General features: G+C 57.1%; 7 protein-coding genes across 9 annotated transcripts; all 7 read left to right on the top strand.

The window, feature by feature from the left end:
- Window positions 1-216: 216 nt before the first annotated feature.
- ABB37_05342 (hypothetical protein) lies at window positions 217-1,723 on the top strand (the record flags this gene model as incomplete). Its single annotated transcript, XM_015803315.1, has 1 exon — window positions 217-1,723. The coding sequence occupies exon 1, from the start codon at window positions 1,016-1,018 to the stop codon at window positions 1,721-1,723; it is 708 nt and encodes a 235-aa protein (XP_015657957.1). The 5' UTR covers window positions 217-1,015.
- A 68-nt stretch (window positions 1,724-1,791) lies between these two features.
- On the top strand, window positions 1,792-4,840 carry ABB37_05343 (hypothetical protein; the record flags this gene model as incomplete). 2 transcript variants are annotated; one of them, XM_015803316.1, is made up of 1 exon in its annotated part: window positions 1,792-4,840. In XM_015803316.1, exon 1 carries the CDS (start codon window positions 4,316-4,318, stop codon window positions 4,838-4,840), a length of 525 nt encoding a protein of 174 aa, XP_015657958.1. In that variant the 5' UTR covers window positions 1,792-4,315. The 2 variants fall into 2 exon arrangements, with proteins under 2 accessions (XP_015657958.1, XP_015657959.1); XM_015803317.1 differs by having other exon boundaries at window positions 3,391-4,840.
- A 39-nt stretch (window positions 4,841-4,879) lies between these two features.
- Window positions 4,880-5,908, top strand: ABB37_05344 (hypothetical protein; the record flags this gene model as incomplete). Its single annotated transcript, XM_015803318.1, has 1 exon — window positions 4,880-5,908. The coding sequence occupies one exon, from the start codon at window positions 4,880-4,882 to the stop codon at window positions 5,906-5,908; it is 1,029 nt and encodes a 342-aa protein (XP_015657960.1).
- Window positions 5,909-5,970: 62 nt separating this feature from the next.
- Window positions 5,971-7,164, top strand: ABB37_05345 (hypothetical protein; the record flags this gene model as incomplete). The annotated part of the gene is made up of 1 exon (XM_015803319.1): window positions 5,971-7,164. The coding sequence occupies one exon, from the start codon at window positions 5,971-5,973 to the stop codon at window positions 7,162-7,164; it is 1,194 nt and encodes a 397-aa protein (XP_015657961.1).
- A 316-nt stretch (window positions 7,165-7,480) lies between these two features.
- Window positions 7,481-9,058, top strand: ABB37_05346 (putative protein kinase; the record flags this gene model as incomplete). 2 transcript variants are annotated; one of them, XM_015803320.1, is made up of 1 exon in its annotated part: window positions 7,481-9,058. In XM_015803320.1, the coding sequence occupies exon 1, from the start codon at window positions 8,093-8,095 to the stop codon at window positions 9,056-9,058; it is 966 nt and encodes a 321-aa protein (XP_015657962.1). In that variant the 5' UTR covers window positions 7,481-8,092. The 2 variants fall into 2 exon arrangements, with proteins under 2 accessions (XP_015657962.1, XP_015657963.1); XM_015803321.1 differs by having other exon boundaries at window positions 7,964-9,058.
- Window positions 9,059-9,547: 489 nt separating this feature from the next.
- On the top strand, window positions 9,548-14,580 carry ABB37_05347 (hypothetical protein; the record flags this gene model as incomplete). The annotated part of the gene is made up of 1 exon (XM_015803322.1): window positions 9,548-14,580. The coding sequence occupies exon 1, from the start codon at window positions 10,087-10,089 to the stop codon at window positions 14,578-14,580; it is 4,494 nt and encodes a 1,497-aa protein (XP_015657964.1). The 5' UTR covers window positions 9,548-10,086.
- A 405-nt stretch (window positions 14,581-14,985) lies between these two features.
- On the top strand, window positions 14,986-15,783 carry ABB37_05348 (putative mitochondrial hypothetical protein; the record flags this gene model as incomplete). Its single annotated transcript, XM_015803323.1, has 1 exon — window positions 14,986-15,783. Exon 1 carries the CDS (start codon window positions 15,007-15,009, stop codon window positions 15,781-15,783), a length of 777 nt encoding a protein of 258 aa, XP_015657965.1. The 5' UTR covers window positions 14,986-15,006.
- Window positions 15,784-16,094: the final 311 nt, after the last annotated feature.

Here is a 16,094-nt window from a genome sequence, read left to right on the forward strand (position 1 = left end):
CTGGGGCCAAAACGTGTTTGCGATGCAGACTCTGTCTCCTCCCCTCCCTCCCTTCTCTTCGACACACACAAACGTATTGGCTGCTCTGCCACCGTCTGTAACTGTTTGCCGAACGCTGATGTCACAAACCTAGTCCAAATAAACCACATATCGCATCCTTCGCTTGCCGCTGCATCTCCCTCTTTTTCTCCTCCTCAAGTTTTTTTTTTTAATTCAAGTCTTGTTTCACTTGAAAGAAGCGCTTTTCACAGCAGACCGCTTACAGCTTCTTGCCACGCCAGCAACCGTCACCATGCGATCATAGGAATCGAAGGCAGCAGTGCTGGCCACAGTACACGCATGGGATTGTATGGTCTAGGCGTTGTGCCCGATGAGGCCGATAGATCTCGCAAAATGCCACTTTCTCGAAACCGGGTTTTATGATAGTTAGTATTATAGAAGGAACGTTCTCGCTCTCTGCCTTTCATGCGCTCTCTCTCTCTCATATACTAGCTCTTGATATTTGACCAGGCGGTGCAATGACGACAAGTATCAACGTCGACTGCTCTTCTCCTCGATGGCAGTCGCTGGGCCTACGTGGCTCGGCAGCCTTTTGCTAATACCAACGTGCCCGTGGCTCACACCTCATTTTGGTTTTTCCCCTTTCTCTTCTTTCCTCAGTGCAGGTGGAAGCACTTTCTTGCGGTGATCGCGGCGGGGGCCTCAGTTTGTGTGTGCGTGTGTGGGTGGTGCATCGGCTCACGCTCTCTGCGGTGCGTTGGCGATCCAACGCGTCCTTTTTCGGGTCTTCCCTTTTCTGCTGAGTCTTTTGGGTTTGTTTTTTGTGTTTTCCTTGTTGTGGCGTTCTCTCTTATGCCCCTCTTTGAAACGGCGCTGTATACGGTACTTCATGGGTCAGTGGAGAAGAGAAACAGAAGTGACGTGGCCATGAAGTGCGGTGTAGTGAGGTGTTTATGAGAGGGGGGCGGGGGAAGCGGAGAAGGAGGAAAGCGGGTGCGGATGAGAGGACGGGATAATGAAAAAATGGAGTGTCTGTGTATGCCGCCACCGGTGTGTGCACACACACACAACATCAACGCCGGTGAAGGGAGTGAGCTGCTTTTTTTTTCTTTTAAACTCCTGTGGGGAGGTGTGTTGCGGCGGGAGGCGCACGGTGTTTCCTCGTTCTACCTTCCACGGTTTAAAACGAAACAAAAACCACCTTCGCTCACTCTTCACCTTTGTCTCGCTCCTTGCCTTCTTCTTCTCCTTTTTGGAGGGAAGCCTTGTTCACCGAAACGCTGGAGGAGGTGTGCTCTGCGATGGGAGGAAGAGGCGGGGGGGGGCGGACAAACCCGTGTACCCTAACCCTAGTGTGTGCGAAATCGCTCGCGATCGCTTCGTCGTTCGCCGCACCGCCTCCACTGCCTCTCTTTTCTTCTCTTTCCGCCCGGAAGAACCGCCAACGCTTCACCTGTTCAGATTATTCGATGGGAAAATCAGAAAAGGAGGAGTTTGGATATGTTTTTGGGCGGCAGGATTGCGGAGAAGAGAGCAGCGCGGAAAGGGTGTGTGTGTGAACGGCGAAGTTGGCTCTGTGGTGGGCGCCCAAAACTTGCGTTCGCAAAAGAGATGCATCATTGTAGTTGTTTTCGAACAGCAACAGCGGCCTTCTTTTTCGCGCCGAAGCGGGTGGACAGCGTTCTCACACAGATGTTCTCTTCTGGTTGGTGTTCTCCTGTGAACTCCTGTTCTTTGTATTCCACACGTCGCTTTCTCCTTCTTTTTTTGTTTTCCTGTCTGTGTGTGGGGAGAGTCCACTAGGATGTGCTGCCCCACCTCTGTCTCGCTCAACGGCCTTCTTGTGTACCGCAATGTTGTAGTCCTCCTCGACTTTCTTCATCTCATCGACCTTTTTGGGAGCCCCGCCGTGCATCGCCTGCGTTACTGGAAGAGTTAACCCCTCTCCTCTTTTCTCACCGCGAGACGAGAACCTCTGCGTTCTTTTGCGTGTGTCCTTTTTTTAATCTCGATCTTCCTTTCCTCCGCCTTTCGACGCTTCTCCTCTCCTCTCCTCTCTGCGTGTGTGTATGTGCGTGCGTGTGTTTGCTTCTTCTTTCCTGTATCCTGCGCTTTTACGCTGACAACAACAACAGCAAGTATGTGTAACGGGACGTAATGATGTCCAAGGAGGAAGGGGCTCCGTTCTTGAGGCGTGAAAGGGGGGAGGAGAGAGTCGGCCATCCACGCGTGCGTGCGCCACCTTAAAGGACTCGCAAGAATCCGTGGTCTTCTTGTTCTCGTTGGGGTGGTGAAGAGAAGGGGAGGGAGTCCTCGTGTGTGTATGTGTGTGGCGAGCGGAGAGACGTGCGGGAGGTGAAGGGAGGTGCCGAGTCGGAGAAGGGGAGGAAGGCGTTGAGTGATGATTTCTTTTTTTGTCTTCGGCACGCTGATCGTTCCTGCCGTCGCTGACTTGGGCGTTCACTGTCATTTGCAGGAGACTTCGTTGCAACGAATACGCCGCCTTCGCGAAGAGGCATGCAGAAGAAAGTAATACTTCATGAATGAAAGGGATCTGTAAAGGGCGTAATCGCGGTGCGTGACGGCCTAAACACGCCACTGGGCACACGCAGGCACCGCTGTGGATGTGTCTGCGCCTGTTCGGAGGGAGGAGGGGAGTGGGGAGAGAAAACGGAGATGGGAAAGGGACGAGGGTTACGAGCAGCAACGGAGCACCAGCTTCTTGACGTATGGACGGAGTAGAAGGGAGCGAACGGCCACTAATGCGTCAATGAAGGAATCACAGAGAAAGGGAGAGAGGGTGTGGGGAGCTTCGATTGATTGACTCTTGAATACATGCCGGAGCGTTTGCTGGGTGCGAATGGCTCCCACTCTGGGGGGGGGGGGGACGTCTCTTTTGGTTGCCGTAGTGGGCTACGTTTTAAGCGGTCCGGTGCGTTCTCTCATTTTCACCACATTATTATTGTTGACATCGGTGCCCGAGCACGATCTTCGTTGTATGTCGCACCTGATTCGACTACTGCATAGTCCTTTCTTTTACATTTGCTGGAATGGAAAATCTATCTGACGTTTACCAAAGTGGTATGCTTTTTTTTTTCTTTTTGAAAGCTGCAACAAACTCTCTGTTCCTCTCTGCTCAGCCACGGTGAAGTACGACTAGTTTAACGGCAGTTTCTGCTGCTAACTTTACGGCGTATTCTAACAACAAACAAAAAGGAACGCTGCGAGTGAGATGACGGTGTGGCGGTTGCGTTGATCGGCGTAACACCTGTTTACACTTCTATGACGAGGCAGAAACCTCAATTACTCTCTTTCCAACACATAATCCTTTCTTCCCTGATTGTATGGCCTGCTTTTCTGAATTTCGCACACACACACACACACACACACAGGGCGAACAGACCTTTCGTTTTTTTTTTCTCATTGCCGCAACACAACAGCAAAGAGGAGCCAGCTTCCACTTCGCATTCTTTATTCTTTCGCCGCGTATTTTCGTTGTCTTCTTCAACTCTTCACTCCTCTTGTTCTGTTGGTGACTTCATTTGCTCAAGTGTTGCTCCTTGTCTTGCCCTTTTACTCTTTTGCCTCTCGTCCACCGTGAAACACGGCTAGACCTCCACGTCAACGGTGCTGCGCGCTCGAAAACTGAAAGAGAAAGAAACAATGCGAGCTACGTAAAGAGCTGTTCGGAAGACCATGTGATTCTGTCTGTAATCTGGACCGCTTTATCAGGTATTCGGGGTGTCACGCACCGCCCACGTCAATGTGAAGTGCCACTTCTTTGGTTTCTGCGTTGCACATTCTAAATTGACAGCTGCTGGAACTTTTTTCTTTTCTTTTCTGATTGTTGTGGAAGTCAGCGGCACCGCCTTTCAATCGACTTGTTGAGGTGTCTCTTGCGCTCCTGAGAACGTAGCCTCCGTGTAGTCGGAGTACACCGGAGTGTCACGTTATAATCGTTTATTTATTATTGTTGTTGCTCCTCTCGTTCGCGTGGCAGACAATTGACTGTAGAGACGCAACTGCGGTGAACGGTGTTTTGCCCTCTTCGCTTTCTTCTGTATTATCTTGCTAGCATTCCCTTGCTTATTGACTTCGAGTCGTCGTCCCTGCTGCTGCACTTTGCAGTGTCTTTCCCGTCCCGTTCTCACCACAAAGCTGCCCTATTCTGGATATCTTTTTTCTCTGTTTCTGGGTTTCCATAGCGAACTCCTCACGAACCGCCGCATCGCGCTTTGTGTCCTCTCTCCTGTTTCACCCTCCCCCCTTCTCAGTAGGAGGAGTTTTCTGTTTGTAATCGTGCTCGTCGCACACCATGTCTCTCAACCCCCGAAGTGACCCCGCACGTGCAGCTGACTCTCCTAGCCGCGATGTCGCTGAGGCGCCTGCTTTTGGTGAGCGGGACGCCGTACGACAAACGAAGGACCCAACTACCGCAACAGCAGCAGGGGAGAGCTCTACGAGCCAACCGCACAGCAACCTCAAGAGCAACAACACACCCACCAGAGATGACCCACGTCGCGATGCCGGCAACATGCACGTCACCTTTGACAGCGTCGACGAGGCCGCGGGTGGGCCAGCGAAGAGGTCCGACTACGCCAACTTGCATATCCAAGCGAACAGCGGCAGCTTCGGCCCTAATAATAATAACAACAGTTTCTTCACCAATGGCAGCATTCTACGCAACGCCAGCGGTCTGCTGCAAGCGGGCGTCGGCGGCGACAACCCACCCGCGTCGTCGCCGCTGCAGCTGCTGTACCAGAGCTTTGCGAACCCCATCAGCGATGCACAGGCGATCGAGAACGCGGTGCGCGAGACTCTCGGGCAGCATTCGACGTGACGGTGGAACCCACCCGATAACGCGGCGGCACCACCGGTGATGGTGCACGACGGCGATGACGTGACACAGGCCGCGGCCGCTCTAAGCACCGGTGATGCGCTGCGTGGCTGCGTGGATCCGACGGCGCATTACATCTTCCGCAACTGCATCCGTGCGCCCCGCGCGGAACGGCCGAAGCCGTACCTGTACATTGAAGACCCGAGCAGCTTGGCGCTGGCCGCGGTGCGGCTCCGACGTGATGAGCGGCTCCCCGCTGCTTCAGCGACGAGCAAGTCGGAAGAAGCAGGGGCCTCCCACGAGCCGGCGGCGGCGGCGGCAACTGCACCGCAGCAGGGGCGAAGCGGAGAGAGGGAGGTCGCTGTTGACGAGGCGGCATCCTCGCAGACGTGGAGTGACGAGCCGACGTCCTCGTCTTCGCAGATGCTGCCGCGTACCGCACACGCGCCGATGGCGGAGGCGGCGACGGAGGAAGGCAATAAAAACCGTAGCACCAATGAGAAGCCCAAATTGTCCAGCAGCGACTCCCTCTCGCCGCCGCTGTCCGCCGAGGAAGTGGTGCCGGTAGACGCCGCCAACAAGATCAACCGCACCTACCTCATCACCGGCGCCCTGCACGCCGAGCCGATCTCAGCGGCGGACATCAGCAAGGAGGAGCTGATCATTGACATCTTCAACGCCCTGCCCTCGGAGCAGCGCCGGATGGAGATACTCGAGGCATTCTACGTGGCGCACCTGCAGCCCTATGAGCAGAACGCCTCCTACACCGGGGATGACTGGGACGACATGACGGAGACGAAGGTGCCGCGCTGGTTTGGGGTAGAGTTCGACACGCGGCGCGGGTGCTTCTTCGTGACGGTCTTCCGCCGACGTGTCCGCATCTTTCTCTTCTCCTTCCTCTTCCGCGCCCTCCGCCTTTTCTTTTCTGGGTGGTACTGTTCTGCCTGGTGCCGAAGAACTGGTTCTATCCGGGTGGGCTCTACTTCGATACCATCGACACGATCGTCTTCGCCGGCAACGCCGGCACCCTCGTCGCGCGTGCGCTGTCCATCCCCTCCATTGTCGGGGTGATTTGGGCCGGCATTCTGTGGAACAACGTCCCGTACACGACACGGCTGACGGCCGGCATCACGATGGACATGCGGCAGTTCATTGGCATGTTTGGCCTCACCATCGGTCTCATTCGTGCCGGGCTCTCACTGAACGTGATTCGCTTTAAGCAGAAGTTCAAGCACTACATCACCTTTAGTCTGATGCCCATGTCGATGGAGATGGTGGTGCACGGGGTGTGCTGCAAGTTTATCTACCACTACCCCAACTACCGCTGGGCCTTTGCGGAGGGCTTTCTGCTGTCGTCGATCGCGCCCAGCGTGGTGGTGCCGGTCATCATCTCCTTCCAGCGTCGCGGCTACGGCGTGCGGGATGGGCCGTCGATGATGATGCTGTGCTCCATTGCGGTGGACACCGCTATGTGTGTGTGGGGGGTCGAGTTTTTGCTCTCGTTCGAGTTTCGCAAGATGAGCACCGTCCTTTTAATTGTCCTCACACCGATTCAAATCCTTTTCGGCCTCATTGGCGGTGTCATCCTCGGTGTCCTCGTGTTCGTGGTGACATTCTACATTCTGTTTATGGAAGGCGAGCGGCTGCCGTCGGTGCGGACCGACCGCGCGCTCACCCTGCGCCACTCCGTCCACGTGCGCTACATCTCCATCTTCTTCATGGTCCTCGTTGCCTTCTCTGCGGTGGCGATTGGCAAGCGCTTCTCGGTGCTGGGCGGGTCGGCCATCGGCGTGGTGACGATTGCGGGCACCTTCAACTACCTCTGCGTGCGCGGTGGCACGGCGGATCATCTACGGGTGAAGGCGGACATGGCCCAGACGCTGACCACGGTGTGGGACTACCTGGCGATGCCGTCCCTCTTCGGACTCTCCGGGGCTGCGGTGAACGTGCACGAGCTCTTTGCTCGCTCCTTCATTGGGCAGGCGTTTGCGCTGGTGTTCATTGGGATTGGCACCCGCAGTGCCTTTTCGATGCTGGCGCCGATGATCACCCGCCTGGGGCTGTCGTGGCGGGAGATTGTGTTCTTCGGACTCGGCTGGATCGGGAAGGGGTCCGTGCAAGGGTCGCTTGGGTCGCTGGCCCAGACGTACGCCGCGATGGAGCTGGCCGCGGCCACGACGCCGGAAGAGGCGGCGCTGGCACGCGAACGTATCGACTACGGTCGCAAAATGAAGAACACCGCCGTCTTGGGCATCCTCGTCGCCTGTCCGTTGTGCTCCATCTTTTTGACTCGCTTCACCGACCGCTTGCTGAGACCCAATACGTAGATGCGGCGCCCATCGCAGCTGTTGCGCTCCTTCGCGTTAACTCCCCACATCCACTTTGATCGCTTCGGCTGATGTGTGTGTGTGTGTTGTTGTTATTATTTGGAATACGTCAACTCGCGTCTCTACGCTTTAATATCACTACTATTGTTATCATTGCTATTGTTACTGGTATCTCTTACGCTGGGCAGGGACGGTCATTGCTTCTTTCTCCATCCCTCATCCCCCCCCCCCTCCCATTCTTCTTTGCTCATCTGCTGCTGCACCGCCGCATATTTATATATTATATATATATATATATATATTGTCTCTTCGGTTGAGTTGCGAACTGAAGAAGAAGGTAGTTTCACAAAAGGCCTCTTTTTCTTTCTTCTTGCGCACTGCGACATGAAGTACATGTCTTTCATCTTACTTGATGGCGCCCTCGAAATGCACTTTACATATATATCTTTTTTTTTACTTATCGATTGTTATTCCCCGTTGACTTCCCGCTGCCCCCGTTTTGCCTTCTTTATATGTGTCACCTTTCTTTGGGTCTGTGTGTGTGGAAGAAGTAGAACTGACGCCGTTGTTGTTCCTGGTATCCGCCCCGCTGTTACCGTCCCCTCTATCTCTATCTCTATCGCTGGAGTACTGCTCTGTACTTGGCCTTGCAAAGCCGTTTGTTGTGCTAAAATAAAAAGAAAAATGAAAAATGTTGTGATTCCAAGAGAAAACAGTAAAGAACAAGAAGACTCGACCGTCCAGCTTGCACCCCCCTTCTCAATCCTCCTTACTGTATTCTTCATCTTTTTTATTTTTGAGGGAGCATATCTTCGAGCAAAAACAGAACGGCTACTCGACTTCTTGCTTTCCGCCTCTCGCAGTACTGCCGTGCTGAGCAGGGATCCTCCCATACTCCCGACTTTGCATTACACGTTTTACCACCCAAATGTCCGCCGCCGACAACGAACCGCTTCCGCCGCCGCCGCCGCCGCAGCAGCAGCAGCAAGCGGCTGAGGCTTTTCAAAAGTGCGCCTACATGATTGACGTGGGCGATCTCCTCTTCCAAGGGGCGGAGTCGCGGGTGTACAGGTGCTCCTTTTACGGTACGCCGGCCGTGTGCAAGCACCGCTTTGCGAAGCGCTACCGCAACCCAACGCTCGACGAGCGGCTGCGAGCGCAGCGGACGCGGCGCGAGGCACGAGCGTTGGAGCGGTGCCTAAAGAAAGGCATCCGCGCTCCTCGGCTGCTCGGGGCAGATTATATCAACACCTTCCTCGTCATGTCGCATGAGGAGGGACCAACCCTGAAGGAGGCGTTGGACGCGGAGCACGCGCGGTGGTGCACTACGATGGCCGGCTCCCAGGCTGTCGTCTCCGCCGACACGACGCCCTCACCGGTCATGGCGGCGTTGCTGCGCAGCATCGGTGTGGTGGTGGCGACGCTGCACAACGCGAACATGGTCCACGGTGACCTCACCACCTCCAACTTCATCTCCACCTTCGAGCCGCCCACCACAGCGGCAGCATCGGAAGCCTCAAATGGGGCACCATCGAATCATGTATCAACCTCCACCACCACCACCACTGCGGCGGCCGTCACAACGGCAGGTGCGCGTGGTCTGTTATCTGCATCGCCGTCATTGGTGGTGACCCATGCGCTGCCGACGGCGCAGGACATCGTGGTGCTGGACTTCGGCCTCATTTCGGAGAAGAACAGCGCCGAGGAGCGGGCGGTGGACCTGTACGTGCTGGAGCGAGCCATCACTTCAACCCATCCGTACCTGTCCTCTTACGCGAGCGAGACTATTTTGGACGGGTATCGCAGCGCGGCAGATCCGAAGAAGGGCGCGGAGACGTTGAAGCGGCTGGAGGCGGTGCGCGCGCGCGGTCGCAAACGCTCGATGGTGGGTTAGACAAAGGAGAAAAAGAAGAACACTTTCCCCCTGCTGCTGCGCTGATGGCTGTACCTCTGTTGATGGGGTGCGTAGCGAGATTCTTTGCCCTGGTGATGCTTCGAAGATGCAAACCAATATATTTAAGTTATCGTCTCTACTATAGAAAGAAAACTTAATAATAATAGTAAGTACAACTCCCCTAAAAGCACGCCTTTTGTATTATGGTTATGCCAATGCAACGCTTCTCGTACCGATCCTCACGGCGACACCGCAACTCTACGAAAGCTTCAGGGGTTTCTTTTCCCCTCCCCAAACCAAGGGAAAAAAATAGTCTGTGCGGAGGCTGCGGTGCGCGTGTTCACGTTGCCGCGATCGGCAAACTTCTTTCGTACTTCGCGGCAAGAGCGGACGTTAACGCTAACTGAGAGAAAGGAAGAACAATACTCTCCGCATTCCTTCTCTTGACTATGTGATTTTGTTTGTTTTGTTTTGCTGTGTCTCCTTGATAGCGCGTGCGTGCGGCTGTACATTCACTCCTCTCGCACAGCGTCTTTTACCCAACGCTAGATCACACGGGTGGTGGTGGGTGCATTGCTGTTCACGGGCCTCCCCACGCCCCTCCACAGAGTTTTTTTTTCGGCGGTGGATAGAAACTTCCATCAACAGGGCACACATCTTCTATGCCAACTTCACCACGTTTGGCATCCAACAGCAATTCTACAGCACCTAGACGACATCGACTTAGTATTACTATTATTATTGTTATTATTAAGCTGAAAGCACAGCATAGATCGGCACACCCACGTATGTGAGAAGCGCTTTGCACGCCTTCATAGAAAAAGCTCCGTTGTGTGGTAGTTATACATCGCCCTCCCCCTCCTCCTTTTCTCTTACAGTTTTGCGCTCTTGGTTGTTCTGCTTACTCCGTATATACTCGCAGGTGCCCCACCGCCACAGCGAGATCGGATTCTCTTTTTTTTCTTCTTCTTCTTGCGTTTCCTTCACTGCTCAGCAGCAGCAGCCAGAGGTGGAAAAAGAAAACAGCAATGCAGCCGGTGAGTCGGTCACCCGCCAGGGTGTCCTTTCGACACCTACGCGACCCTCGCATCGGCACACAGAGTCCTTCCGCGGTCCGATCGCATGCGCGCACGTCGGCGGCGGTGTCGCCCACATCTGCACCCGCACCACCACCGCCGCCACGCCAAAGCCTGGTCTACGGCCCCTTCTCCACCACGAGCATCACCACCATTGTGCGGGAGGGGAGCCGCAGCCCAGCACGCGAGGGCACCCCGGAGAAGCTAATCGCCCCCATTCATACCGCTCAGCGCGACGAGAGCAGGACGCGTAGTGACAGTCGTGGCCCGGCACCACGCAGCTCCCGAGCTTCTTCTTCATCGCAGCGGCACGCGACACCGACCAGCGACGAGCTCCGCGAGCTGCGGCAGACCCGCTCCCTCTTCCTCTGCGGTCGTGGACTCCTCTCTCTCCGCCACATACAGCACCTGCCGGAGATGCTGTCGCTGCGTTTTCTGAGTGTACACATGAACGCCATCAAGACGTTGGAGGCAGGCTGCTTAAGCACGCTGCGACATCTGGTGGAACTGGATCTCAGCGCAAATGAGCTGCAGGACCTCCCGCCGGAGTGCTGGGCGGGCCTGAACCGGTTGGAGCGGCTAAATCTGTCGAGTAACCTTCTCACTCGGTTAGGTCCTGATGCGTTCAAGGGACTCGCTTCGCTGCAGTGGCTCTCGCTCGGCTTCAACAACGTGTCCGACCTCACCGGACTTTCCTCAGTGCCCGCCGCTGCGCCGCTCGCCTATGTGGATCTCTGCTCGAATCGGATTGCGACCGTGGAGGAGGTGCTACACGCCCTCACGCCGCACCGGGGACATATACGGGAAATCCGCCTCGCGTCTCCTTCGGCGTCTACTGCCTCGCCGGACGTCACCAGAAGCGACGGGACGGCGTTGACGCTCACCGGTTCGTACTGGCAGGTGCAGGAGAACTTCCTGTGTCGCGGCGACGGCGGCGACCATGCAGATTCAACCGCGGAGAGCGCAGCTCGTACGTCGGGTGTGGTGACCGCCGGTGCTGCAGCTGCTGTACCGCCCCCGCCGGTGTATGTGCAGCGGCTGTTGGCCTTTTTCCCCCACTTGATGGTCGTCAACGGCGTCTCCTACGGGGTCGATCCGCTCGAGATGCTGACGCCGCACCCCGCAGCTGAAGCAGCAGAGCAGCAGCAGCAGCAGCAAGACGGAGGACGCGCACGAGAAGCGGAGGAGGAGGGCATTTTAATGACTCGAGTCGGTGGAACTGTAACGAGTCAAACGGCTGCAGGAGAACACGGGAAGATGTTGGACACCAGTGATGACTTCGCACGCCTGCTGTCACAGCCCCTCCCTCACCTGCCCCACACATCGTCGCACTCCCCGTCGTCGTCGCGGTCCACCTCGTCCGCTTCACGGCAACACACCAGTCGACGAGCGTCTCGACGTCAAGGCACAAAAAGCGCGCACTCACGTAGTCGCAGTCGCAGCCGTTCGCAGAAGCACTCTCGCAGCGCGTCGTCCAAGAAACAGCACGAGAACACGCCATCACCGAAGATTGCGTCAACGACTGAAAGCGCGAGACGTGCCGCGACAGACGCCAACAACAGTGAAGACAACAGCAATAGAAATAATCCTCACCAGTCGTTCTCTGCAACGACTGCATTATCTCCACCGGAGATTACGCTGGTCCACCCCACGAAGCGACGACACAGTGCCCCGAAGCCACGCCGCGCCCCACTGCGTCGTCGATCTGCGTCATCCACCACCGCTACGACATCGCACACGAGCAGCGTCACCGCCTCCCCTTCAATTGTGCTGCCTCCGTATTCGACGCCGCCGTCTTTGGAGCGACAGCAACAGCAGCAGCAGCAGCAAGAAGAAAAGAAACAGCGGTCCGGCACCGCCGCGATGTCATCACCGCATGTGCGCCAGCTTAGCTACGATGGCGGAGACGTAAAAGCTGGAAAGGAACTAACCCGCCAAGAAGAAGGTAAAGGAAAGCACGCGACCCCTGCCGCTACGCCGGTCTCCACATCCGATGCGCGTGAGATAGCGGAGCGAGTGCAACGTCAAACGCCGTCCGATGAGTTCAGAAAAACGAACGCACCGGGGAAGCGACGATGGAGCGGCGGACCAGGTGCTGCTGCGGTGCGCTCCACCAAGCAGAGTGAGTCGGGTCTGTCGCCATCCGGTATCACCGACGCTAGCGATCTCTCGCCTTCTCCGGAGAGGGCGTTCGCGCCGCGGCGGGAGAGTACTTCCGCCGAAGGAGGAGAAGAGGATGCGTTTTCGGTTCATATGAGCTGCAGTGGAAGTGCGGGGAGTAGTCCGGAGAGGCACAGCGCCGGTGTGGCGGAAGCGGGAGCGTTACGACCTCCATCGTCCACGTCGCACCGCACCTCTTTACCCCTGCGTCAGCGACACGCATCTGCCGGCGCAGGTGGCACCAGCCAAGCAGCTAATCCATCCTCTTCTACGAAGCTTCTCCCACCGCCGCCGGTTTTCTCGACCTCACCCGCAGCCCTGCAATGGAAGCCAAAGCAGATCTCACGTGGCACCGCCACGGATGCTGCGGAGATGCCGTCAAGGGAGGAGTTTGCAGCGGCAATCGCGCAAATGCAAGCGGAGATGGACACGCGTGGGGTGCAGTTGCAAGAGCAGCTTGCATTGCGCGCCACTACCATCACCGACCTGCGCCACCACCTGGACCTCACGCGACGCCAGTACGTGGAGGCGCAGCGAGAGGCCCAGCAACACCAGCAGCAGCTGCGCAGTCAGGTTGCCGCGCTGAAGGACGAGTTGGCTCGGCGTGCGGAGGAGGCTTCGATTCTGCAGCGGAAGCAGCAGGCGCAGCTGAATCGTGCGGTGGACTCTGTAAAGGCAGAGTGGTCTCGCCGATTGGAGGCGCAGGAGCAGCACCGCGCTGCGGTGCAGGCAGCGGAGCAGGCGCGCTGGGAGACGGCAGCGTCGCTGCTCACGGAGGAGAAGACGCAGCTGCAGCAGACGTGCACGATGAAGACATCCCAGTTGGCGACGCTCGAGCGACAGGTGCGGGTGATGGAGGAGGAGATAGAGAGGCTGCGACACGGCGCGGTGGCACAGCGGCAGTACGCCATCGCACAAGCAACGCTGTTGGTGGCCGAAGCCGATGCGCGGCGACAAATGGAGGTGGCTGCGGCCACAGCTTTTCTGCAGATTATTGCGTCCTCCTCGAAGCGTCAATCGAAGCTGGAGAGCGAGGCGCTGCAGGAAGCTCTCCGGCAAGTAGGCGAGGTCACCGAGGCGATGGACATGCAGCTGGCGGCCTTCACAGCGCAGGCGCGGCAGTACGAAGCGGCGCTGCAGCACGCAACACGCGACGCGCAGCAGCTACGGGAAGCACAACGCAGCGATACAACCGAGTCGCCGCCGGATGAAGAACAGCAGCAGCACACACCAGGCAAGGAAGTGATCAAGGTCAACAGCGCCGTCGACAGCAGCGTCGTCGTCCCCCCCTCTCTCACCCACGGAAGCGAAGCGGAGGATGCGCTACCCAGCGCTCTCGTCTCCACCCCCACCCTCACCCCCACCCACACACCGCAGCTGCCGCCACCACCGTCGTCGTGGACAGCACTCGTCGTCTCCTCTGTAAAACACGAGGATACCTCCGCGCCAACCTTGCCGCCTCCTTCAGATCCAAACGACACCGTTTCGGTCTACTGGCGCGACGTCTGCGCACGAGCGGAGGCGAAGCTGCGACGGGTGGAGGCCGCGTTGGCGGTGTCCACCACCACCCAGCAGACCCTCGCAAACGAGAATACCCGCCTGCTGCACCGCGTTGAGTCGCTCGAAGCAGATCAGGCGAAGGCGCGAGCGGCACACACGACCTTAGAGCACGTGGCGGCGCAGGAGAAAGAGAATCTTCTGCGCACGTTGCATACGTTGCGCGCTGACCTGCAAAACAAAGACGATGCGCTCGATGCGCTGGAAGGGGAAGCCCGAGAAAAGCTAAATGAAAAGCGGCGGCGCATTGCGGAGCTGGAAGAGGAAGTCGAGAATCGCACGGCGCAGCAGACGCGAGCGACAGAGATGAGCGTGTCGTATCGTACGCAGCTGGAAGCCGCGCAGCGCCGTCTCGCTGAAGTGGAGGCGACGTTGGAAGAGGAGAAAAGCCGCAACGATGCGGAGGCGCAGGTGCCAGCGATGGAGCGGAAGCTGCGAGAGCTATCGGAGCTTCTCGCCACCCGTGTCGCACAGGCGCATCAGCACGAGCTAGAGAAGAAGACGCTCGTGAACACTCTCACCACTGCACGGGAGCAACTCATGCGACTACACGAAGCAAACACGCTGCTGAACGGCTCGAACGCCGCTGCAAAGGAACAGCTCATGCGGCAGCAGGTGGAGTTGGATGCGGCGCGGCAGCAGCTGCGTGATACACAGGAAGCCACGCGTGCGAAGCAGCGGGCCACTCGTGAGGCCCTCTCGCACCTGATGACCGCGGACGCGTTTTGAAAAGAAAGGCAGGGAAGGGAGAGATGCGGTCGATAGGCATTCAACAGTTGTTGCCGTGGGCCGTGTTATCACCTCCTTCGCCCATTGCCGAGGAAGTCGGCACAAAGAAGAGAAAAAATGAATAGTAGCAGTGAATTGATGAGAGTCCGGAGTTGGTCTTGTGTGCGTGTGCGTGTGCGTGTGTGCGTGTGTTCCTACACCCCGTTCTGGTAGACATCGCCCTCTCCTTATAGCGGACACGCAAAGACAGCAGCTCTAAGAAAAAAGGGTTCGATGATCCGCCGTGGCAAACGCCCTTTTATCATCTTCATCCGCCTCTCTGTTTCTTTACGGTACACACTGTGCAACCTTCTGCTTCTCCCTTCTCACCACTCTCTTTCACATTCTCTTCCTTCGCTTTTGATTAGAAAGAAAAGAAAAGCAGGAATGAAGCGTATCGGCACTCATGGCGCTATTGTCGGCGGCGCTGCTGTCGGTCTCTCTCTCCACGGCTGCCCTTCCCACGCCACGCATGCCTCCGACCTGTGCAGCGGCAACGCGACGACGGTGGCCACCTCCCCCCTCATCACCGCCAAGCGTGGCCGCTTTTACAAGCCGCTCGTGAACCAAGGTATCAACCTCTGGCGCTCCCGCATGGGTCGTCTGCACAAAGGATGGAACACGTGGGAGTACAGCCACAGCGCTGCCCCCGACCCCCGCCCATTTCCAGAGCCGGCGGTGAACAACTACTACGGCCGCACCCGACTCTGGAACCCGATTGCGGGAAAGATCGGGCTGGTGAACCGCAAGGCGGAGGAGTGGGGATGGCCGCATACGCGTCCGCCCCCGACCGGGCTGCGCCGCTCCCCGGAGTACTTTCCCTTCTTCTTTGACCGCTACTTCCCCAACGTGGAGGTGCGCCTGGTGCTCGACAGCGTGCTGAACAACGAGACGACGCATCCCGTCTTTCACATCCCGCAGGACATGTCAAAGCAGGAGTTGGTGAACTACCTGAAGAACATCTACAACATCGATAACATCGTGCGCATTGGCGTGCGCAACGTGCGAGGGAAGCGGTTCAAGAACGAGGTCGGTCAGATCAAGTCGATGCCGGATTACAAGGTGGCCGTCGTGGAACTGGATGCGCCAGTGTCGATCGAGTTCAAGCAGGTGAAGGGAACCGAGGACACACCAGACAACAAGCCACAAGCCCAGGTCTCGTAGTTGGCGGGACGGTACAAGGAGTAAAGAAAGACAACGCTTACAAGAGAAAGCACTCGCAAGGCGGGCGGCGACGCTTCGATTTTCAACGCTTTCTCATCTTTTTTTTCGGCTCGTTGGCGTGTGTGAGTGTGTGAGCGTGTGTGTGTGCTCGACAGGCTTTTGTGAGGCTGAGGTCTTTGCGGTTGTTACTGTTGATGGTGCGTAGTACATCACATTTGTTTTTTTTGCATTTTAAAGTCAATACTGCGAAGTAATGAAGTGCTCGTATCGACGGTCCTTCCTTGTGTGGGTGTGCTCCGTATGAGCCGGCG

This window comes from Leptomonas pyrrhocoris, assembly GCF_001293395.1.
Source record: "Leptomonas pyrrhocoris isolate H10 chromosome Unknown, whole genome shotgun sequence".
Classification (NCBI taxonomy): Eukaryota; Euglenozoa; class Kinetoplastea; order Trypanosomatida; family Trypanosomatidae; genus Leptomonas; species Leptomonas pyrrhocoris.